The sequence below is a fragment of the Pantherophis guttatus genome, chromosome 13 (genome assembly GCF_059756535.1).
Source record: "Pantherophis guttatus breed Tessera chromosome 13, ASM5975653v1, whole genome shotgun sequence".
Classification (NCBI taxonomy): domain Eukaryota; kingdom Metazoa; phylum Chordata; class Lepidosauria; order Squamata; family Colubridae; genus Pantherophis; species Pantherophis guttatus.
Window position 1 is genome coordinate 22,300,134 of NC_142075.1, and position 23,086 is coordinate 22,323,219.

General features: G+C 45.3%; 1 protein-coding gene across 1 annotated transcript in view; it reads left to right on the forward strand.

Annotated features, from left to right (window-relative positions):
• Positions 1-23,086, forward strand: part of SEMA7A (semaphorin 7A (JohnMiltonHagen blood group)) — a 43,779-nt gene that overhangs the window by 15,996 nt on the left and 4,697 nt on the right. The window contains exons 2-11 of the mRNA XM_087878106.1: positions 11,240-11,373; positions 14,152-14,196; positions 15,198-15,293; positions 15,402-15,486; positions 15,937-16,047; positions 18,493-18,638; positions 19,438-19,601; positions 20,108-20,216; positions 21,898-22,081; positions 22,502-22,617. Coding sequence (XP_087734232.1) covers positions 11,240-11,373; positions 14,152-14,196; positions 15,198-15,293; positions 15,402-15,486; positions 15,937-16,047; positions 18,493-18,638; positions 19,438-19,601; positions 20,108-20,216; positions 21,898-22,081; positions 22,502-22,617 — 1,190 coding nt within the window. The remainder of the gene's footprint in view (positions 1-11,239; positions 11,374-14,151; positions 14,197-15,197; positions 15,294-15,401; positions 15,487-15,936; positions 16,048-18,492; positions 18,639-19,437; positions 19,602-20,107; positions 20,217-21,897; positions 22,082-22,501; positions 22,618-23,086) is intronic.

A 23,086-nucleotide genomic window follows, 5' to 3' on the forward strand; every position in this document is an offset into this window, starting at 1 on the left:
GTCAGCTTTGCAAGCCCACGTTGCTGGTGGAACCTCCAGACATCTTAGCTGAAATGGAGAAAGTTTTACTCCCTGTCTTACAAGATTTGAACCTGGTATTTGGGGTCCAAGAAAGAATTGGAGGAAAAAAGATGATGAATGCTGCCGTGAGGTGTTTTTTTTTTTTAAAAAAAAATTAGGTTATAATGTAAAATACAGACATACGAAAGAAAATAATAGGAAAAATAGGGAAGGGAAAGGTGTAGCAAAGGGGAGAAAAAGAAAGAAAAGGCATTTTGATTCCGTTTGGTGCAGTAAAATAAGATAATAACATCAAACCTCAATTTTTTACTTTTATATAATAGTATAAACTAGCCACTTCTATGACAACAACTATTCTATTCTATTCTATTCTATTCTATTCTATTCTATTCTATTCTATTCTATTCTATTCTATTCTATTCTATTCTATTCTATTCTATTCTATTCTAATAAGGCTGCCGTGAGTTTTGACAGAAAAGTGAAGATGTAAATCAATCAATCAAAAGCAACGATAGATAATAAGACAACTTGGAAATTCCACTCTTAGAAGATCCCAAAATAATGCTCACTTGTCGAAATGTCTAATGCCTGACAGGTCCTACTTGGGCATCTCGTAGGCTTCCAGAAAGACCATTGCAGGAGACAAGATGCTGGAATAGGCGGACAACTGGATTAACTCAATAACGATTGTTTGTTTCCCTTTCCAAACCAGCGTTTCTCAACCTCAACAACTTTTAAGAAATATGGGCTTCAACTCCATACCTCAGCTGAAGTTCATACTTCTTGAAGTTGCTCAGATTAAGAAACCTTGACCTCAATCACTGGAGACGTAGGCGTTCGAAAATAAATTTTAATTTCCTAATTTTGAAAGGGAGGTGGAAATGCTCTGCCCTTCGGTGGAAAGGAAAATTCACCCGAAGACCCTTTCCAGGAATGCGAATACTTCTCTTTTCCACAACAGGTCAATGTTCTCTCTATCTCCTCCTGGGCTTGGTTGCACCAACCATAAGTGACTCTTAGACTCTTGGCATTCAACAACTCTTGATCACAATTCTTCAGAAAGAGCTTTGTAAGCTCACCCATTCCAGCTCTGAGTAACCCTTGGCTGACTGTCAGGTTGGAAGGAAAAAAGCCTGCATTCTCCCTTCAGGGGCATTGCTGTTTTTCCATTTTCCGAGTGAATAATTCTGCCCACCCAGAGAAACCACCCAGATTCTCCACATTCGCCCAAGAAAGCACGGGTGGTCAGCAAGCTTTGGGGGCCCACCATAGTATGAAAACCAAGGCGGTCTCTAAAAGCATCCAGAACTTTTGTTTGCATCCTACAGAGAAAGTCCGGCTTTGTGTAGCATAGATTTTTACCAAAAGGGGATGTGGTGGCCTAGCGGTTAAGATGCTGGGCTTGTTGACTGGGTGGTTGGCAGTTCGAGACCCAAGCGCCGTGTGATGGGGTGAGCTCCCGTTCCTCGCTCCAGTTCCTGCCCACCTAGCAATAGCACTAATCTCATTCACAAGTTTCTGGGCTTTTTGTATCCTGCTGAAAAGCAACAACTCTGTGCTGCAATTTGGGAGACACAAACTCTGCAGGCACAGAGTTGTTGCTTTTCAGCAGGATACAAAAAGCCCAGAAACTTGTGAATGAGATTTCACAGAACTAGGGCTGAAGAACATCTTAGCAGGCGGCTTACAATGTGCTAAGCAATAGCCTTCATTCTTTTGTATATTTATACAAAGTCAGCTTATTGCCCCCACAAACTGGGTCCTCAATTTACCTACCTTAGAAAGGATGGAAGGCTGAGTCAACCTTGAGCCTTGGTGAGATTCGAACCTGCAGTAATTGCAGGCAGGTCTTAATAACCAGCTTAATAACAGGGTGCCTTAGACCACTGTACTACCAAGGCTCTAGGTAGGGCTCTACTTTACAGCCCTCGCTTAGCGGTTTAGAGTCAGCACATTGCCTCCAACAATTTGGGTCCTCATTTTTCACCCACCTCGGAAGGACGGAAGGCTGAGTCAATCTTGAGCCTGGTGAGATTTGAACTGCCAAATTGCAGGCAGCCGGCAGGCAGCAGAAGTAGCCTGCAATATTGTACTCTAAACACCATGCCACCACAGCTCCTAGCAGTTCAAAAGCATGTAAATGCAAGTAGATAAATAGGTACCACTTGGGTGGGAAGGTAACAGCTTCCATGCACCTCTTGGCTTATAGTTATGCTGGCCACATGACCACGGAAAATGTCTTTGGACAATGCTGGCTTCCTCAGCCAAGAAACAGAGATAAGCATTTTCCTTAGAGTCAGACAGGGGAAAACCTTTACCTTTTTTTTTTTTTTTTACATTTGACCATGTTGAGATATCTGGTTCTTGGCTCGGTTGGGTGCTAATTGTGGTTTATTCAACAAAACACCGTTAAGCAAAATGTGGCTTTAAAATGTGTGTGTAAACCTGCATAAGGAGATTGAGACAGTGGTGAAATCCAAATTGTTTTACTACCGGTTCTGTGGGCGTGGCTTGGTGGGTGTGGCAGGGGAAGGATACTGCAAAATCTCCATTCCCACCCTAGTCTGGGGCCAGCCAGAGGTGTTATTTGCCAGTTCTCCGAACTACTCAAAATTTCCGCTACCAGTTCTCCAGAACCTGTCATAACCTGCTGGATTTCACCCTTGGATTGAGATAGAGGTTTAAATTAACCTTTTCTCTCTTTTCGCGGTTTAGGCCCTAACATATTTCCCCCCTAGTATTTTCCTTCAAATGTGGCTTGTTCTCCACTCATCATGGTTTCCCTTTGCCCGGTGCAGATGCTGTTCTTTCTCATCTCCTCGGCCTTTTTCGAGCAGGTGCATTAGGGAGGCAACCACAACGGTTCCCAGCTTTAAATTTTTAAAGACCGCTAACGGAAGAGCTGAGCAAGTGGTAGAGAGGAGCAGCAGCAAATGCAGAGCTGAATTTGGCAATGATTTGAATTTTTTTTTTTTTTTTTTTGGTGTGCATGCTTTTAAAATAAAGTTATTGTGCGCCTCTGGAAACTGTGACATGGCCTGATGGCTTCCTGGACACATTTGGGCAGCCTCTTTTAGGAACAATGCAGGCGTGGTTGATCTTTGTTTTTCAAATATCTTTTTTAAAAAAATCTCCCAGTCTAGTCAACAGTCCTAGGCTGATCTGATTCCTTCTCTCTTCTCTTTCTCCTTCTGGTTCCTTCTCTTTCTTCTCCTTCTCCTTCTCCTTCTTCTCCTTCTCCTTCTCCTTCTGGTTCCTTCTCTTCTCCTTCTGCTTCTCCTTCTCCTTCTCTTTCTGGTTCCTTCTCTTTCTTCTCCTTCTCCTTCTCCTTCTGGTTCTTTCTCTTTCTTCTCCTCCTCCTCCTCCTCCTCCTCCTCCTCCTCCTCCTCCTCCTCCTCCTCCTCCTCCTCTTCCTCCTAGCTCCTTCTCTTTCTTCTCCTTCTCCTTCTCCTTCTGGTTCTTTCTCTTTCTTCTCCTTCTCCTTCTCCTTCTGGTTCTTTCTCTTTCTCCTCCTCCTCCTCCTCCTCCTCCTCCTCCTCCTCCTCCTCTTCCTCCTAGCTCCTTCTCTTTCTTCTCCTTCTCCTTCTCTTTCTGGTTCCTTCTCTTTCTTCTCCTTCTCCTTCTCCTTCTGGTTCTTTCTCTTTCTTTTCCTCCTCCTCCTCCTCCTCCTCCTCCTCCTCCTCCTCCTCCTCCTCCTTCTCCTTCTCCTTCTCCTCCTCCCCATTCCCTACTAACACCGATGACATTATCTAGTTGGGTCATGAAATGACTGCAAGAAAACAATTAAACTCAGAGACCACCAAGGACCATGCAGTATTTTTTCCTCCTGCCCCTCCTCCTCCTCCTCCTCCTCCTCCTCCTCCTCCTCCTCCTCCTCCTCCTCCTCCTCCTCTCTCCCCTTCCCCTCCCATTATGGCTTGTTGAAGGCTCCCCCATCCTCTGAACGATGCTGTCCTAGGCAGCTACAACTGGGAATCAGTGCCAAACGGATCAGGGCTCTCTAAACAACTCCCAAAGGGCATCTCATAGATGATCTGCAAAATCGATGAACAGAGCAGACAAAATGAAGGAAAACGACAAATGATTTCTTGCCATTGCCTTCTTTCTCAGCTGAGACGCTGAAGATAACTCCTGGCCCACGCTGCTTATGGTTTTGTTGATAACTGGCATACCTGGGCTCCAAGCCAGACTTATCCCTGGGTATGAATTGATGCTCTGTTCAAGGAGAAATGTTTTGTAAGGCGTGTAGAAGACTGTGGTGTAAACTTGCTGAATTGGAGGAATGTGCTGGACAGAACGTGGGCTCGATTCAAATACGATGGCTTTTGCAAAAACATACCCAAGTCAAAAGTCAAGATTCTTGACCTTTGGCTATCTTAGATCAGAGTTGGCAGTTTCAAAAAGTCTGAGTGACACTCGGATTTGTTTTGGTTTTATTTTTATTTTTTTTAAAAAGCGATGACAGAACATTTATTATGGGGAACCGGGCAGAATTGGCTGCTTTAGGAAAGGAAACTGATGTCGGGAATGCGCAAGAGAAGGCGAGAATAATAAAACCTTTGTAAGCGCGCTTTTTGAGACAAGCAGGGAGTTTTGCTACTCTGCTGAGCAGGGAGGTTTTGATTAGCTGACGCTGCGAGTTCTGTACCCTTTGGCTTCTGTGTGTAGAGCAGGAAACATGCCTTTGGCCTGTGGCAACCATCTCATGCATCAGGTGTGTGTGTGTGTGTGTGTTTCATAATATTTCCTTCCTTCAGCAGCTGGACCGTGTCTTCAGCACATCAGCCCAAACTGCAGAGCAAAGCAGAAAGCTACCACAGTTTGATATGCTTTGTAAACAGCGCGCCTTTGGTTATATGAGCCGTAGACAGCCACGGCAGTGGAGATAATGCAGGTTGTCCTCAATTTAGAATAGAATAGAATAGAGCTGGAAGGGACTTTGTGTTGTGACCGAGGCCCAAGTAGTGATTACCAGACACAATCAGCCCTAAACAAACATATTTTATTAGAACAGCTGAGAATGACTTCGTTCTCAGCTTAGTCCAAATTCAAAACAAATCCTTCGTAAACAGTCCTTCGGCCTTATCACCAACCTTTGTCTACTTTAGCATCCTGCCAAAGGCTTTTCTTGGCAAAAGTTCAGAAGCAAGAGACAAAATGTAGCAACGTTGCTTTCCTACAAAGATCCCAAGAGCCTTTGCTGCTCTTTTAAGCCTTCTGGGAGGGGCCAATCATCTCCTGGCCTTACTCCCGAGTCGTCCTCTCTGCTTTAGCTGCTCTTGCCTTCCGGCAGCTCTTCTCATGCGGGCACTAGGAACAGGCTCCTCCTGTTCCTCTGCCTCTCTGCTATCTGCCTCTGGAGGCTCTGGAGTTCGCGCATCGCTCCCAGATGGCCCTGGCCCCATCTCTGCCTCCGACGCAGAGCCCTCGTTCATGCCTTCCCCTGACTCCAGGACTGGCCCATTGTCCTCCCCAGCCTCCTCGCTGTCCGACTCCGCTACCAGCTCTGCAGGCTGCGGGCGGACCACAACACCTTGGAGGTCTTCCAGTCCAGCCCCCCCTGCTGAAGCAGGAGAACCTATACCAGTGTTGACTAACCTTTTTGGCACCGAGTGTCGAAACGGGAGCATGCGTGTGTGTGCCGGAAATGCACATGGTGCGCATGCACACGGCGGTCACCTGGTCTTCCAGTTTCTGGCATGCTTGCATGTGGAAAGACCAGCTGGCCGGTGCACATGTGTGCGCATGAAGACTAGCTGGCCAGCATGCCGGAACTTGGAAGAGCAATGGGCGATGGCTCGTGTGCCCGGAGAGATAGCAGTTAGATTTATATACCGCTTTACAGTGCTTTACAGCCCTCTCTAAGTGGTATACAGAGTCAGCCTATCGACCTCCCCAAAAATCCGGATCCTCATTTTATCGACCTCGGAAGGACGGAAGGCTGAGTCAACCTTGAGCCGGTCAGGATCGAATTCCTGGCAGTCGGCAGAATTAGCCTGCAGTACCACATTCTAACCACTGCGCCACCACGGCTCACAAACTGGGAACCCAGGAAAGAGGCTGGAATGAACACAATCGGGCTAGAATTTGGGACTGAATAGGATAAGAAGGCAGAACAGCGCAAAGAAAAATAAACACTTGGATGGACAGAAGGTAGAATTCAGTAGCATGAATTATATAGTTAAGCATCTGTTGCTCAAAGCACCCGGGGATTTGGGGATTATGAAGATTTAAAGTGGTCCTCAGGTCAAAAACACTAATTTCTTGCAGCCATCTTCAAAACTCAAGAAGATTGAGGAATTTGGGTCAGCGGGTAAAATATGTCCAACAAGTACAGACTTCTCAGCGTATTTAATACTTGACAATCAATGAAAGGCTATCAACCTGCCTTCTATTGAGGACCAGTATACTGCATGAGTCAAAAAGAGGGCTGTGAAAATATCTACAGATCTCTCACATCCTGGACATAAACTGTTTCAACTCCTACCCTCAAATCGACGCTATAGAGCACTGCACACCAGAACAACTAGACACAAGGACAGTTTTTCCCGAATGCCATCACTCTGCTAAACCAATAATTCCCTCAACACTGTCAAACTAGTTACTAAGTCTGCACTACTATTAATCTTCTCATCGTTCCCACCACCCATCTCCTCCCACTTATGACTGCATGACTGTAACTTTGTTGCTGGTATCCTTAAGATTTATATTGATTGTTTCCTAGTATGATTTGATTGCTTATTTGTACCCTATGACTATCATTAAGTGTTTTACCTTATGATTCTTGACGAATGTATCTCTCCTTTTGATATACACTGAGAGCGTATGCACCAAGACAAATTCCTTGTGTGTCCAATCACAGTTGGCCAATAAAAAATTCTATTCTATTCTATTCTATCAACCAGATAGATTTGCAGCTGATCCACCTGTGCTACGCTGCGACCAAGTCTTGCCAAAACATTGTGTTCTTCTTTTAGACCCTGGCCACCCAAGGAGATCACCCAAAGATTATACCTCCTGGCCTCCTGCTCTTTTGCATTGCAATTCAGCTTCCATCAGCCTCCTAGGTTTGAACGAAACCTTCTAGGAAAGTTTTGTTTTGATTTCCCCCTGGCTGGGAGCTGAGATGGATGAGGGAGGGCAGCCCCTTAAAAGGGGACCCACCCCTCCCTGCTGCGGGCATTTCTATCCTCTTGTCAACAAAGCATCTGTCAAATGCCAGCTGCCCTCAGGTAGTGTGTTGATCAGCCTGAAGCAGAACTGCTTGGAGGCCTTGAGGGACCCAGGTTGAGATGGAGGATTCCCTGCATTAGTCATCATCACGGCTGACTGAAAAGGCCCAAGAGAAGATCTTGTTTTGGTCCCTTGAGATCATGACACAATACTTCAAATAAAATAAAATAAAAAAAAATAGAAGAGTCAAAAGCCACACTATTTAGCAAACGAGATGTTGTGATGCCTCCCGAGACAATGCGCAACCTATATTTTAGATGCCTGAGTTCTTAACTCATCCTGTTGCCAAACTGGACGGACAACGTGAGAGCAGGAGAACCTGACTATCTACTGTTCGATCTGGGCGCCTCCTTGTGAGAAAGCTTGGGTGGAAGACGTCCACCTGCCCACCTGTTCTTTGCAGGTGGACCACACAGACTTGCGGCTCTCTTCCCATTGGCTCCCGTTGGGCTGAATGAACAAGAGTTCAACGAGAGAGAGAGAGAGACTGAGAGAGAGAGAGAGAGAGATTGAGAGAGAGAGAGAGATTGAGAGAGACTGAGAGAGAGAGAGAGAGAGAGAGAAGAATGAGAGAGAGAGATTGAGAGAGAGATTGAGAGAGAGAGATTGAGAGAGAGAATTGAGATTGAGAGAGAGATTGAGAGAGAGAATTGAGAGAGAGAGAGAGAGAATTGACCCAGAGAGAGAGAGATTGAGAGAGGGAGAGAGAGAGAGAGATTGAGAGAGGGAAAGAGAGAGATTGAGAGAGAGAATTGAGAGAGAGAGAGAATTGACACAGAGAGAGAGAGATTGAGAGAGAGAGATTGAGAGAGGGAAAGAGAGAGATTGAGAGAGAAAGAGAGAGACAGATTGAGATTGAGAGAGCGATTGAGAGAGGGAGAGAGAGATTGAGAGAGGGAAAGAGAGAGATTGAGAGAGAAAGAGAGAGATAGATTGAGAGAGAGAGATTGAGAGAGAGAGCGATTGAGAGAGGGAGAGAGAGAGATTGAGAGAGGGAAAGAGAGAGATTGAGAGAGAGAGAGAGATTGAGAGAGAGCGATTGAGAGAGGGAGAGAGAGAGATTGAGAGAGGGAAAGAGAGATTGAGAGAGAAAGAGAGAGACAGATTGAGAGAGAGAGAGAGATTGAGAGAGAGAGAGATTGAGAGAGGGAGAGAGAGAGATTGAGAGAGGGAAAGAGAGATTGATAGAGAAAGAGAGAGACAGATTGAGAGAGAGAGATTGAGAGAGAGAGAGAGAGAGAGAGGGAGGGAGGGAGAGATGTCTAAATTCACTCAGCAGGCTGGGAACAAAGAAAAGCTTATTTCCTTCCCTCCCACAGTTGTTGAGTCAGGGTCATCTGTTGAAACCCAAGTTGGGTGATTGAAGGTCAGCAGATGTTCACGATGGAGCCTGATTATCTAAGTCTTTCTTAGTTTCATATGCCCGTGTTCAACCCGTGAACTAGTATGGGTTAGGTGTGGTGTTGGCTTTAAATCTAGTTGTGTGTGTGTTGTGTTGGCTTTTTCCCAGAGAGCCGGATCAAGGACAGGGGAAAAACAACAACAAAACCGTGGGAAACTGTATTTCATCCTTGAGCAAAATGGCTTTGGCCGTCTTCTCTTTCGTTATCTTCTTTTTTCCCCCCTGTCCAACAACCTCCCCTCACCATCTGGACATTTCCTGAGCATTGTGTAGAGGGAGGAGAGCTAGCGAGAAGCCACGGAGAAAGAGATTATGGTAGATCTCAACAACTAACTGTGGATTCTGCGGATGGAACCTGTTCTGCAGTTCTGGGTAGCAATTCACAATCTTAAAATCAGAAGATGAACCAGCTTGGGGTGGAATGGGAGGAAGTGAGAAAGAAAGAAAGAAAGAAAGAAGAGAGAGAGAGAAAGAAAAAAGGAAAGAAAGAAAGAGAGAGAAAAAGAGAGAGAGAGAAAGAAAAAAGAAAATAGAGAGAGAAAGAGCGAGAGAAAGCAAGAGAGAGAGAAAAAATAAAGAGAAAGAAAGAGAGAGAGAGAAAGAAAGAAAGAAAGAGAGAGAGAGAAAGAGAGGAAAAAAGAAAGAGAAAGAAAGAAAGGAGAGAGAGAAAAAGAAAGAGAGAAAGAAAGAAAGGAGAGAGAGAAAGAAAAAAGAGAAAAAATAGAGAGAGAAAGAAAGAGCAAGAGAGAAAAAATAGAAAGAAAGCAAGAGAGAGAGAAAGAAAGAGAGAGAGAGAGAAAAAGAAAGAAAGAAAAAAAGAGAAAGAGAAAGAGAAAGAAAGAAAGGTGGCTGGCCTAGTTAATTTGATGAGGGAAGCTGCCTGGATCATGTTCACATGTCAACAATTTGGAAATGCATCAGATGGCAGAGGGACCAAAGGAAAGTGTGGGTGTAGCATTGATTCATGTGCTGATTGTATCTATTTTTTTTGGAGGAGGTGCCTTCAAATCAGCCTTGACTGGATGGAGAAGTCCTGGCAGTTGTCTTGGCCAGATTTTAGTTTGCCATTGCCTCCTTCCTAGGGCTGAGGGGGTGTGACTGGCCCAAGATTACCCAGCTAGCTTCATGTCTAGAACTCACAGTCTCCCAGTATCTGTCCGATGCCTTCAATACTACGCCACCAGCCTAGGGTTTAGGGTGCTGGCCTAAAAACCAGGAGTCAGTGAGTTCTAGTCCTGCCTTAGGCATGAAAGCTGACTGGGTGACTTTAGGCCAATTACCAGGAGACGGTGAATTCTAGTTCCACCTTTGGAATGTAAGCCAGCTGGGGAACTTTAGGTCAATCGTCAGAAGGCTGTGAGTTCTAGTCCTGCCTTAGGCATGAAAGCTGACTGGGTGACTTTAGGCCAATTACCAGGAGACGGTGAATTCTAGTTCCACCTTTGGAATGTAAGCCAGCTGGGGAACTTTAGGTCAAGCGTCAGAAGGCTGTGAGTTCTAGTCCTGCCTTAGGCATGAAAGCTGACTGGGTGACTTTAGGCCAATTACCAGGAGACGGTGAATTCTAGTTCCACCTTTGGAATGTAAGCCAGCTGGGGAACTTTAGGTCAATCGTCAGAAGGCTGTGAGTTCTAGTTCTGCCTTAGGCATGAAAGCTGACTGGGTGACTTTGGCCCATCCCAATCCCTCTCTCTCTCTCTCAGCTGAACCTACCTCACAGGGTTATTGTGGGGAAAATAGGAGGAGGAGGGAGAAGCATTCGGTACGTTTGCCACGTTGAATTGCTTATAAAGTGATAAAAGTGGGGTAAAAATCCAATAAGTAAAAAAAATAAATATCCAGAACCTGTTTAATGTTTAAATATAGAAGCAGGCCTGTGAATCCAAACCCATCACAATGGAAAAATAGAAAGGGGAAGGGGCAGAAAATATGCCCAATTCACAGTCTGCTGCATTTATTTATTATGACGAATTTATACAGTACAGCGTGAATTCGTCAAGAAAGAGACTGTTTGATTTAAAGCTCCTGGAAAAAAAAATCAGACTTGTGAGTCACAGATCAGTTTGAGTGCTTCTATCATCACCTTTGAGTTTCCTTTGAATGAGGTGCTTCCATACAGGAAGTCCTCGTCTTACAACAGTTCATTTAGTGACCAAAGTTACAACGGCACTGAAAAAAGGGACTTACGGCCGTTTTTCACACTTATGACCGTTGCGGCTTTCCCATGATCATGTGATTAAAATTCAGTCGCTTGTCAACTGACTCGTACTTATGACGGTTGCAGTGTCCCAGGAGTCACGCAATCCCCTTTTGCGATCTTCTATCCAGCAAAGTCAATGGGGAGAATTCACTGGTTTCACTTAACAACCGGGTGACTCACTTAACCAATGCGACGATTCCTTTAACAACTGTGGCAAGAAGAGTCATAAAACGGGGCGAAACTCACTTAACAAATGCTTCACTTAGCGACATAAATTTTGGGCTCCGTTGTGGTCGTAACGCAAGGAGTCCCTGTGCTTTCCTTCATCTGGGCTCAGTCCTGAGTTTTCTTCCCTTTTTCCCCCCCCCCTCTCTCTTTTATAGGGTGGAAAAAGTTCCAGTTTAATACCACGGAGAAACACATCGCTGTCTACCACGAAGAGGGCTCTTCTTCCGTCTTCGTTGGAGCCGAAAACAAACTTTACTATTACGATTTTGAGAACTCCACCAGCTACGTGGTGAGGAGACTGGGAAAAGGATGCTGATCTTCCAAGTTTTAATTTTAGAATTTATTTTATTTTATTTTATTTTATTTTATTTTATTTTATTTTATTTTATTTTATTTTATTTTATTTTATTTTATTATTTTATTTTTTATTTTATATTTTATATTTTATTTTATTTTATTTTATTTTATTATTTTATTTTATTTTATTTTTTTTGTCAAACATATACAAGATAATAGGTGGGATACATGGGGACAGTTGGAGAGGGATGGTAGGTATCAGAGGTGGGTTCCAGCAAGTTCTGGAGAACCAGTAGCGGAAATTTTGAGTAGTTCGGAGAACCGTTGGATAAAAATTCTGACTGGCCCTGCCCCCATCTATTCTCTGCCTCGCAAGTCCCAGCTGATCGGGAGGAAATGGGGATTTTTCAGTAACCTTCCCCTAGATTGGGGAGGGAATGGAGATTTTACAGTACCCTTCTCCTGCCATGCCCACCAAGCCACAACCACAGAAATGGTAGTAAAAAAATTTGAAACCCACTGCTGGTGTGCTTATGCACCCCCCCTTACAGACCTCTTAGGAATGGGGTGAGGAGATCCACGGTAGACAGTTTAAGGTTGAAGTTATGGGGGTTTGGGATGAAACCACAGAGTCAGGTAGTGCATTCCAGGCATTGACCACTCTGTTGCTGAAGTCGTATTTTCTGCAATCGAGTTTGGAGCAGTTTACCTTGAGTTTGTATCTATTATTTGCTCATGTATTGTTGCGGTTGAAGCTGAAGAAGTCATTGACAGGTAGGACATTGTAGCAGATAATTTTATGAGCTATGCTTAGGTCATACTGAAGGCGATGTAGTCCTAAGTTTTCTAAGCCCAGAATTTCAAGCCTGGTGGCATAAGGGATTCTATTGTGAGCAGAGGAGTGGAGGACTCCTCTTGTGAAATATTTCTGGACTCTCTCAATTGTATTAATGTCCGATATGCAGTGTGGATTCCAGGCAGACGAGCTGTATTCGAGAATTGGTCTGGCAAAGGTTTTGTATGCCCTAGTTTGCAGTACAATGTTACCGGAGAAGAAGCTTCGTAAAGTTTAGTTTAGTTTAGTTGAGTTTATTTGGGATTTATATACTGCCCTTCTCCCGAAGGACTCAGGGCAGTGAACAGCCAAAGATAAAACACATACAATATAAAATAATAAAAAAAAACAATTAAAAACATATTCCACAATTTGGCCCATGCTAATTAAAACACCCCCTTTTTAAAAGCAAATTAAAATTGAACAATTAAAAAGAGTTAGGCCAGCCCAGCTTGTTGGAATAAAAAAGTTTTGAGGGCACGGCGGAAAGTGCGTAAATCCGGGATCCTCCGTATCTCCGGGGGGAGCTCGTTCCAAAGGGCAGGTGCCCCCACAGAGAAGGCTCTCCCCCTGGGGGCCGCCAGTCGACACGGTTTGACTGACGGCACCCTGAGGAGCCCCTCTCTGTGGGAGCGTACTGGCCGGTGAGAGGCTACCGGTGGCAGAAGGCGGTCTCGTAGGTACCTAGATCCTAAGCCATGGAGCGCTCTAAAGGTGGTAACCAATACCTTGAAAAATTAGGTAAACAACTCTTAATGCTTTTTTTTTGGCAATGCTGTTATACGTGGTGAGCTCTGGGGCTTAGATCATTTGAGATGACCGTTTGAGTTGACGAGTTCTCGGATCCAGCCTTTTCAAGAGGTGCCTCATTGAGTCTGGAAAACGCTTCTTATCCCTTGACGACTGTGACTGACTTCCTTCCCCCACCCCCACCCCCAATCTCTGAATCATTTCTTCCCCTGGGATGGGTTTAGAAACAGGCGATGTGTTGCTAACTAATTGCCCTGCTCCGGTGACAGGAGAGGGGTTGTTATGTTTACAACTAGGGTGGAAAGTTTTAGTATCTGCAGAAAGCTGTTGCAGAATGGAGTGCGTTCCTTCTGTAGGCCTGCTAGCCAGAACGAGAGCAGAAGAACAGAACTGGAAGGGACTTTGGAGATCTTCTAATCCAGAGGTCTCCAACCTTGGCAACTTGAAGCCTGGAGGACTTCAACTCCCAGAATTCCCCAGCCAGCTTGCTGGCTGGGGAATTCTGGGAGTTGAAGTCTGCCAGGCTTCAAGTTGCCAAGGTTGGAGACCCCTGTTCTAGTCCAACCCTCTGCTCAAACCAGGAGACCAGACAAGTAGCTGTCCAATCTCTTCTTAAAATCCTCCAGTGATGGAGCATCCACAACTTCTGGAGGGAAGCCGTTCCTCTGATTGATTGTCTTCACTGTCAGGAAGTTTCTTCATAATTCCAGGTTGCTTCTCTCCTTGATGAGTTTCCATCCATTCTTTCTTATCTTGCCTTCTGGTGCTTTGGGAAACAGGTTGACTCCCTCTTCAGCCAGCCGATGAGTTGTCCTCTAGAAGAGGTCTCCTTCTTCAAATTCCTTTCCTGCATCTAGGCCATTGGTACGCGCTTGATACCAAGGGCTGCCTCCACCTGTTATCGGTTGAAGCTTTCTTGGATGAGTAACTCATCAGTCGATTGTTTGAAACGGAGCTTTGGCTTCCTTCCTTGAGTCGCCGCTTGGTTGCGAGATAGGGACCGTCCCTCTCTTCTGCGCTCTGGAATGAGTCTACACAACAAACACTGAAGGGATTCCTTCTCTTTTGTGTTGGCAGGTTAAGGTACAGTAGGTGGCAAAACACTGCCAAATCCTGTAGCAGATAGTGTGAGATTTTAAAAAGCAGGCATGTAATTATTTCTTCCCTGTTTCTCTTTTCGTACAGGAACGTTTTGATGTAGATATATCCAGGTCCATGTGTGAAAATACCGTAAGTTTGGATTAATAGTCCAGTCCTTCCTTCCTTCCTTCCTTCCTTCCTTCCTTCCTTCCTTCCTTCCCTCCTTCCTCTTTTCCTCCCTGTCACCGTCTCTCCCTCCCTCCTTTTCTTCTTTCTCTTTCCTTTCTCCCTCTTTCCCTCCTTGTCACCCTGGCTCCCTCCCTCCCTGCTTTCCTTTCCCTCCCTCCTTTTCCCTCCCTCCCTCCCTCCCTCCCTCCCTCCCTCCCTTCCTTCCTTCCTTCCTTCCTTCCTTCCTTCCTTCCTCTTTTCCTCCCTGTCACCGTCTCTCCCTCCCTCCTTTTCTTCTTTCTCTCCCTTTCTCCCTCTCTCCCTCCCTGTCACCCTGGCTCCCTCCTTCCCTGCTTTCCTTTCCCTCCCTCCTTTTCCCTCCCTCCCTCCCTCCCTCCCTTCCTTCCTTTCTCTTTTCCTCCCTGTCACCGTCTCTCCCTCCCTCCTTTTCTTCTTTCTCTTTCCTTTCTCCCTCTCTCCCTCCCTGTCACCCTGGCTCCCTCCCTCCCTGCTTTCCTTTCCCTCCCTCCTTTTCCCTCCCTCCCTCCCTCCCTCCCTTCCTTCCTTTCTCTTTTCCTCCCTGTCACCGTCTCTCCCTCCCTCCTTTTCTTCTTTGTCTTTCCTTTCTCCCTCTTTCCCTCCTTGTCACCCTGGCTCCCTCCCTCCCTGCTTTCCTTTCCCTCCCTCCTTTTCCCTCCCTCCCTCCCTCCCTCCCTCCCTCCCTCCCTCCCTTCCTTCCTTCCTTCCTTCCTTCCTTCCTTCCTCTTTTCCTCCCTGTCACCGTCTCTCCCTCCCTCCTTTTCTTCTTTCTCTCCCTTTCTCCCTCTCTCCCTCCCTGTCACCCTGGCTCCCTCCTTCCCTGCTTTCCTTTCCCTCCCTCCTTTTCCCTCCCTCCCTCCCTCCCTCCCTCCTTTCCTTCCCTCCCCTCCTCCTCCTCCTCTTTCCTTTTCCTCCCCTTCATCTTTTCCTCATTTCTTTTTCAGAAAGAAGCCATCAATTATCTCACGTTCATCGGGAAGTACCAGGGCAAAGTGCTGGTTTGTGGCACCAACGCCTGCAAGCCAACCTGCTGGTACTGGGTAAGGTCCATGGTTGCATCTTCTTCCCTTTTGCGTGACCTTTGGGAAAGTTGGCAGAGGGAGACTTGGGGGGTTTCATCTTTGGTTTCGTTTTCCTGTCCTCTGCAGGTCAACCGGCAGAAAGAAGCAGAAATCAATGGCCAGAGCTTAGCCCCTTTTGGCCTTGATAAAAATTCCCTTGTCCTCATTGATGGTAAGTCTACTGAAATCAGAGCTCATAGTTATGAATCCACCAGGGAACTTCTCCAGATCATTTGTTCTGAAGCCTCCTTTCTTCCAAACTCACATTCTCATGGAGACTCTAAAGCTAGAGTTAGCTTTACCTTCTTCGTGATGTTATAAAAGATCTTGGGGTGACTTTGGGAACCCCTTTTAATTTTTGTAAGTATTCGAATACACAAATATGATGATGTCTTTCATATTCTCCTCCTTCTTTCTGGAAGCCAAGTTCCCTCTTGAAGGGTATGTCCTTCCTTCCGTTTAGAAGGCTGGTTGTAGGTATTTCCCATTGCGCAATCCCCTTGACGGAATCCCCAGGGGGAAATGACAGATCTTCTTTGTGAGAACTCTTTTTGGAATCGGTTGGGCGAGAAAGAGAAGTTTCTGGTTCAGTTTCTTCCTCATCTTCTTCCTTGTCTTCTAGGCAACGACATCTATTCGAATATCCGGAAATACCAATACAATGGACGGATCCCTCGTTTTCGGAGGGTCCAAGGAGCCGCAGAACTTTACACCAGTGACACAGTCATGAAGAGTAAGTGTGGCGGTTCTGGAAGAGACAATTGAGTGACAGTGTTGTGCTTTCTAACCCTTGCAAAGTACTATTTATTTATTTATTTATCAAATTTCTATACCGCCCTACTCCCGGAGGACTCAGGGCGGTGAACAGCCAAGATAAAATACAGATAATACAAACATTAAAAGTCCATTAAAATTATTAAATATTTTGGCCGAAAAACAAATTTAAAACACCCAATTTATAAAACAAATTAAACAATTTAAAAATTTAAAAGAGGAGAGTTAGGCCAGGCCAGCCTGCTGAAATAAAAATGTTTTGACAGCACGACGAAACGTGCGCAGATCCGGGATCCTCCGTATCTCTGGGGGGAGCTCGTTCCAGATGGTAGGTGCCCCCACAGAGAAGGCTCTCCCCCTGGGGGCCGCCAGTCGACACTGTTTGGCCGACGGCACTAAATGTACTAAATGTTTATGCAGGGTCAACATCAGCCAGCTACCTAATAATGTACAGGGGGAAAACACGTCAAACTAAGCTCATCAATGTGGCCCAAACTGTGGTCTTTGCATTTACCTCTTAAATCTTGCAGCATTAGCAATACTTTGCAGACAAAGCAGAGACAAAGACAAGTCTTTTGCATTCTCTGCAGTCTTTTCTCTTTCTTACTAAAACGTACCTTTTGCAAGCTACACACAGCACCTGCAAGGTGTCTGGCGATGAGGATTAAGGAGACAGATCCAGGCAGTCCTTGCTTTGCCTTCAAGACGTAAGGCACATTTCTTTAATTTAATCATGAAGTGTTGTACCTTATGATTCTTGACGAACGTATCTTTTCTTTTATGTACACTGAGAGCGTAGGCACCAAAGACAAATTCCTTGTGTGTCCAATCACACTTGGCCAATAAAGAATTCTAATTCTAATTTTAATTCTGTGAGAACATGACTTGCATTGAGGGTTGGTTAGATGGCAGAAGGGCTAGTCAAATAAGAGCCTTGGTGGCGCAGCAGACTAAAAGTGCTGTTAAGTAACACCAGCTGCCTGCAATTACTGCAAGCTCAAATCTCACCAGGCTCAAGGTTGACTCAGCCTTCCATCCTTTCGAGGTAGGTAAAATGAGGACCCGGATTGTGGGGGCAATAAGCTGACTTTGTATAAAAAAAAGAACACCGCTTGGGGAGGGCCGAAAGCCCTACTAAGCAGGTATATACAAAAGGATGAAGGCTATTGCTTAACGCATTGTAAGCCGCCCTGAGTCTTTGGAGAAAGGGCGGCATATAAATCGAATAAATAAATAAATAAATAAATAAATAAATAAATAAATAAATAAATAAATAAATCCCAATTGGTCCAGTCAGAAGCTCCTTTTCAAGGAGTCCTCAAAAAGTTCTTTTCAAGGAGGTTGAAGGCCACCATTTCAATTTTCCCATAGTGCTCTGTATTGACAGATAACGGGGGCATTGTGGGCCCTTCTTAAAATAGTGGTTCCCAGCTACCCAGAACTGGTGCAGATCAATGTTGCTGCGACCATAACTCATCAGAGAGTGGTCTTGCCAAGGAGGCCTCCGATCTCAAAGCGGTATAATCTTCTCTTCCGTATGGGAAATGGATTCCATTGTTTGCAAGACTGTTTTCTCCAGCCCCCACCAAATAGAAGATGAGCTTTGGGGTTATGGAGGAAAACTCAAAACAAACACAACTCTTGCCCGGAGGAGTTCGATGGAACAAGAAAGAGCCATCAAGGTGTCTCCTGTGTAATGAACGTCATGGAGGATGAATTCTCCAAGGTTGGAAACCTCTGCTGAGGAGCCACAGATGATTCAAGGTTCCTTCCTTAGGTCCCTCTGGAGGACTTTTCCGTTCCCAGCTCGGAGGCCTTTCCAAACAGAACAAAAGTGACTGACTGGGCTTCCTCCCCTGCAGGGAGTTGGCGTTCCTCTATTTACAAACTTGGCCTTTAAGCCTTGATGTAACAGAGCCCAAAGGGGACCTTCCATGCACAGAAGGGAGGGGTAGTCAAGTTCAGAGAAGGCTACGGATTTCAGAAGTGTTAACTTGTCTTCGTAGATGGAAAGACACTTATCTCCTGTGTAAACCTTCAAGGATGGTTGGACCTTAGGTAATTGGTAGATTCAGGGAGGGCTCAGCAGGCGATGCAAACCTAGCTTCTTTGATGTCTTGGTACTGTTCGATCTTGAGATCAACTTAATCCGTAATTCTGTATTTGCACAACTTGGTAAACTCCAAAGCTTTACCAAGGTTAACCCTAACCTAGCTTGCTGTGTGAAATTAATGCACCTAAATGTTTTTTTTCCCTTGATTTGGTTAAACATATTGCATGAACATTAAAAGGGTTGACAGTAACCAGGCATGGATGTTTTGTGTAGGTTCTGACCTGAAGGATCTGCCCAGGCTCATTGCTTTCTTTCTAATCTCACCGGCTCCACCTTTTTCCCTCCTGCCAGATCCACAGTTTGTGAAGATGGCGCCGATCCAACAAGAAGAGGCCTACGACGACAAGATCTACTTCTTCTTCCGAGAGGACAACCCTGACTGGCCAAATAATCCTTTGGCCCCAAGGAAGATCTCCAGGGTGGCTCAAGTGTGCAAGGTGAAGAAGGGGTTTTGAAAAGACTTTTAAGCTATGTTGGTAGCTTAACTTTGGTGGGAACCAAGCTCTCATGACCCTCAACAATCCTGCATGAACAATGACAAGCACATCGTGATGCAAACAATTTTGGCTCCTGTACTTGCATCAGACACCACAATAAGTGGAAGTCATTCGATGGTATACCACTGCGTCAATGGTGCAATAATGGTATTGCAACCGACCATTGTGACCTCCTGGTGTCTTGCTATGGGCCCTACAGCAACCAGTGGAATCGATGGCTTAGAGCCACAGCTAAATTCAAGTCATGGTGGTTTCTTCAATCAATGATGTCAGGAGCAAAGAATCAGGAGCAGGTTGCAACATAAAAGATTTATTCAAAGTTGTACACAAGGATCTGGTCAGCTAAAGTTCAACCTAAATTGGCACCAGATTGAGGGTCAATAGAATTCAGGAGGAACTGGAGTTGGAGTGCTTGTGGGAACGCAACGATTCTAAGCTAATGACACATTTAACTCCTCCCCCCTAGCTTTGCCTGCTCGTCTCCTACAAATGATTCCTTAGCAGAATGCATGAACCCAGTTTGAGTCTTCTCACCCTCCTGGAAGATTTTATATCTGAACTGTAGTTTTGTGCATCTCTGATTAGTTTTTGACCTTGAGCCATAAATGGTTCCTGCAAAGATCAAGTTCAATTCTCTGTTTTCAAAAAAAGATTAGAAGGGCCACCCAAAGCTCAGGAGATGGTGGGTTTTTTTTGCTACTCTCCTAGTAACCCCCTTCCCCCCCCCTTCTCTCTGCAGGGCGACAAAGGAGGCAATGGTTCCTTTTCAGCAGCCAAGTGGACAACTCTCCTGAAGTCCATGTTGGTCTGTGTGGACTCGGCCACTAACCGAAACTTTGACTGGCTTCAAGACGTCTTTATCATTGAGTCAGACCAGATCTATGGGCTTTTCCTCAATGAGTGGTGAGTCTTCTGTTCTTCGACCATACATTACCACCAGAGGACTTCTGGTTGGCTTTCGAGAACCTTCTTCCCTTGCAGGAGCTTTCTTTCCTTCGTCCCTATCTTATCCATGCGGCATGGAATTATGGCAAGGGCCTCACTTTTATTGGGCCATAATCAGAGGTGGGTTTCAGAAGGTTCTGACCAGTTCTGGAGAATCGGTAGCGGAAATTTTGACTGGTTCGAAGAACGGGTAGTAAAAATTCTGACTGGCCCCTCCCTCATCTATTCTCTGCCTCCCGAGTCCCAGCTGATAAGGAGGGAATGGAGATTTTACAGTATCCTTCCCCTGCCATGCCCACCAAGCCATGCCATGCCCACCAAGCCACACACAGAACTGATAGTAAAAAAATTTGAAACCCACCACTGGCAATAATCTAATATTGGCCATAATCTAACATAAAGCCATACAGATAAGAGTTGCCATTGATGGAAGGCTGATTCCTTGTTGTGTCTCATTTCCACAGGGGTTACTCGGCAGTCTGTGTCTACTCTGTTAGTGACATCAGCGAACGCTTCAAAACGTCTCCCTTGAAAAACTACAGTGGGAAAACCCCTGCTGTGAGGCCAGGACAGGTAAAAAGCAGTGGTGAATGTTGAGTGGAAATTTGATCCTTCCAACATGTAGTCAGTTTGGAGACTATGAGATATACAGTAATAGCAATCGCACGTAGACTTATATACCGCTTCACAGCCCTCTCTAAGCGGTTTACAGAGTCAGCCTCTTGCCCTCAATAGTCTGGGTCCTCATTTTACTGACCTCAGAAGGATGGAAGGCTGAGTCAACTTTGAGCCGGTGAGAATCGAACTGCTGGCAGTCAGCAGAATTCACCTGCGATACTGCATTCTAACCACTGCGCCACCACGGCTCGTAGTGACTAAATAATCATGTCTAAAAGCAGAGGGCAATCTTCTCCATCCTGTCTTTTCCCACTTATTTTTTTATTGCAGATGTAGAAGTGCGTGCCAGAAATATAAACTCACTAATGGATTTACTTGGGTTGGGTTGAGGTTGTGGCTTCAGCGTCTCCGTATTTAATTTCATTTGTTCTTAGTCGTTTACATGTGTATGTAATTTGCCAGAATTCCACAAAGCATTTGTTTAAAACTGCATTGCACGCCACGCTCTGTCTATCAAGTCCAAATTACCCCGGGGAATTTTAGCTTCAGAAAATGAACGTAGTACAAGTTTTCCTTTTTGTTTTTTCTCTCACAGTAGTCACCCATGGTACATATATGAGAAGTTCTCTTCTCAACACTTGTCTACTCCAGTTTAAAGCACCCCCCACCATGTTTCACTGGAACAAACTGGAGCTCCCTCCCTCCCTCCCTCCCTCCTTCCATCCATCCATCCACCCATCCATTTCTTTCTTTATCTGAACCCTCCACTATTCATCCATCCATCTGTCCATCCCACTTTTCTGTTTTTTTATTCATGCACCCAATTATCCATTGTCATCCCTCTTTCTCTCTCATTTTCTATCCATCCACCCACCTACCCACAAACCCTCGTCTCATTTTCTCCAATCCCCTCATAATTCAACCATCTCTCCACCCATCCCACCTTTTTCTCTCTCTAGGCATCCATCCCCTCCCTTCCTTCCTTCCTTCCTTCCTTCCTTCCTTCCTTCCTTCCTTCCTTCCTTCCTTCCTTCCTTCCTCAATCCACCCAATCACCCATTTCTTTTCCTGCCCTGACTCTGTTCTACCTTCCTATCTATACAATCTACCTACCTATCCAATCCTTGGTGCCTTTTCTGACATATTTGACTGTACTCCCATCCTCCTTATCCATGTCAGGTTTGCGAAAAGGCTGGGCACGTGCAGTATTAGCTGTTGAGTATCCCCACTGCTCTGGTCTTTCTGAAAAGAGGACTCCAGTCCTCGTGGCTTAGAAACCTGCAAGCCTTCAGCATTTAGTAAACCTAAAGCCCAAAGAGCATGTAGCATTGGGTCTCTATCAGAGGTGAAATCCAGCTGGTTCTGACAGGTTCTGGAGAACCAGTAGTGGAAATTTTGAGTAGTTCGGAGAACCGGCAAATACCAACTCTGGCTGGCCCCAGAGTGGGATGGGAATGGAGATTTTGCAGTATCTTTCCCCTGCCATGCCCACCAAGCCACGCCCACCAAGCCACACCATGCCCACCAAGCCATGCCCACAGAACCGGTAGTAAAAAAATTTGAATTTCACCTCAAGAACTATGGAAGTTCTTCTCCATCCATCTCCTGATCATCACTCCTGTGCCTTTCTCGACAGTGTCTACAAGGAACTGAGAAGACTCCACCCGAGACTTTCAAAGTGATCGACAGCTATCCAGAGGTGGCTGCCCAAATGAATGGGAAAATCATCTTCTACAGCAAACATCGCTACCAGCAACTTGGAGTCCACCAGGTTCAGGCGGCGGATAACAAGAACTACGATGTTCTGTACTTAGCCACAGGTAACCGACAAAGCAATCAGAATAACAGAGTTGGGAGGGACCTTGGAGGTCTTCTAGTCCAACCCCCAGCCTAGGCAGGAAACCCTACACCACTTCAGACAAATGGTTATCCAACTTCTTCTTAAAAACTTCCAGCGTTGGAGCATTTACAACTTCTGGAGGCAAGTTGTTCCACTGATTCATTGTTCTCACTGTCAGGAAATTTCTCCTTAGTTCTCAGTTGCTTCTCTCCTTGATGAGTTCCCACCAGTGGTGGGTTCTAACCGGCTTTACTACCGATTCTCTTTATGCACACGCTTTGCGCGTGATCGCCGTGAAGCGCACTTGAATCTTATCACCTGTTCCACCAGTAGCAGTTCTCTCCATCCATGTCCCTTTCTTCATCTCGCCAATCCTTCTTTCTCCTCATCCCACCCGCAGACAAAGGAAGCATCCATAAAGTGGTCATCTTACCAAACGGACCCATGAACATCCTGGAAATCCAGCCTTTCCGGTCCCAGGAGGTCATCCTCGCCATGATTTTAGACAAGACAAGGGTAAGAAAGACGACATGACTTTATCATCATGGGGCTCAGCCATGATCTTAGGCTACAGAAGAACCTGTTTTAGTTCTGACTTAGTATGTGTTGAACCCAGCTTCGATTTCTTTATAAACTGGCATATATACTTTAAAGCTATATAGCCAACATGGCTTATTCAGCAAATCACAGTTAAAGCAAATCATGGCTTTAAATTGGCTTGTTGTTCTCTATGGACAGTGTGTGTCTGAAACAAATAGGAGACATTTTATTGCTGGGGGGAAACTAGGGGGTGAGCTAAAATGTCTTCAGGATATGCAGGAGCTTCTAGATATCCTGGGTGAAACTCTAGTTTAAATTTGAGCGTCAACATTCGAAAGTGGTTTGTTTTTTTTAAATTAGCCATTCCCACGTGCTTGGAAGCCTTCTTCCTCTATTTTTCTTTTACTTTTCTTTTCTTTTTAAATATACTTTATTAGTTTTATAG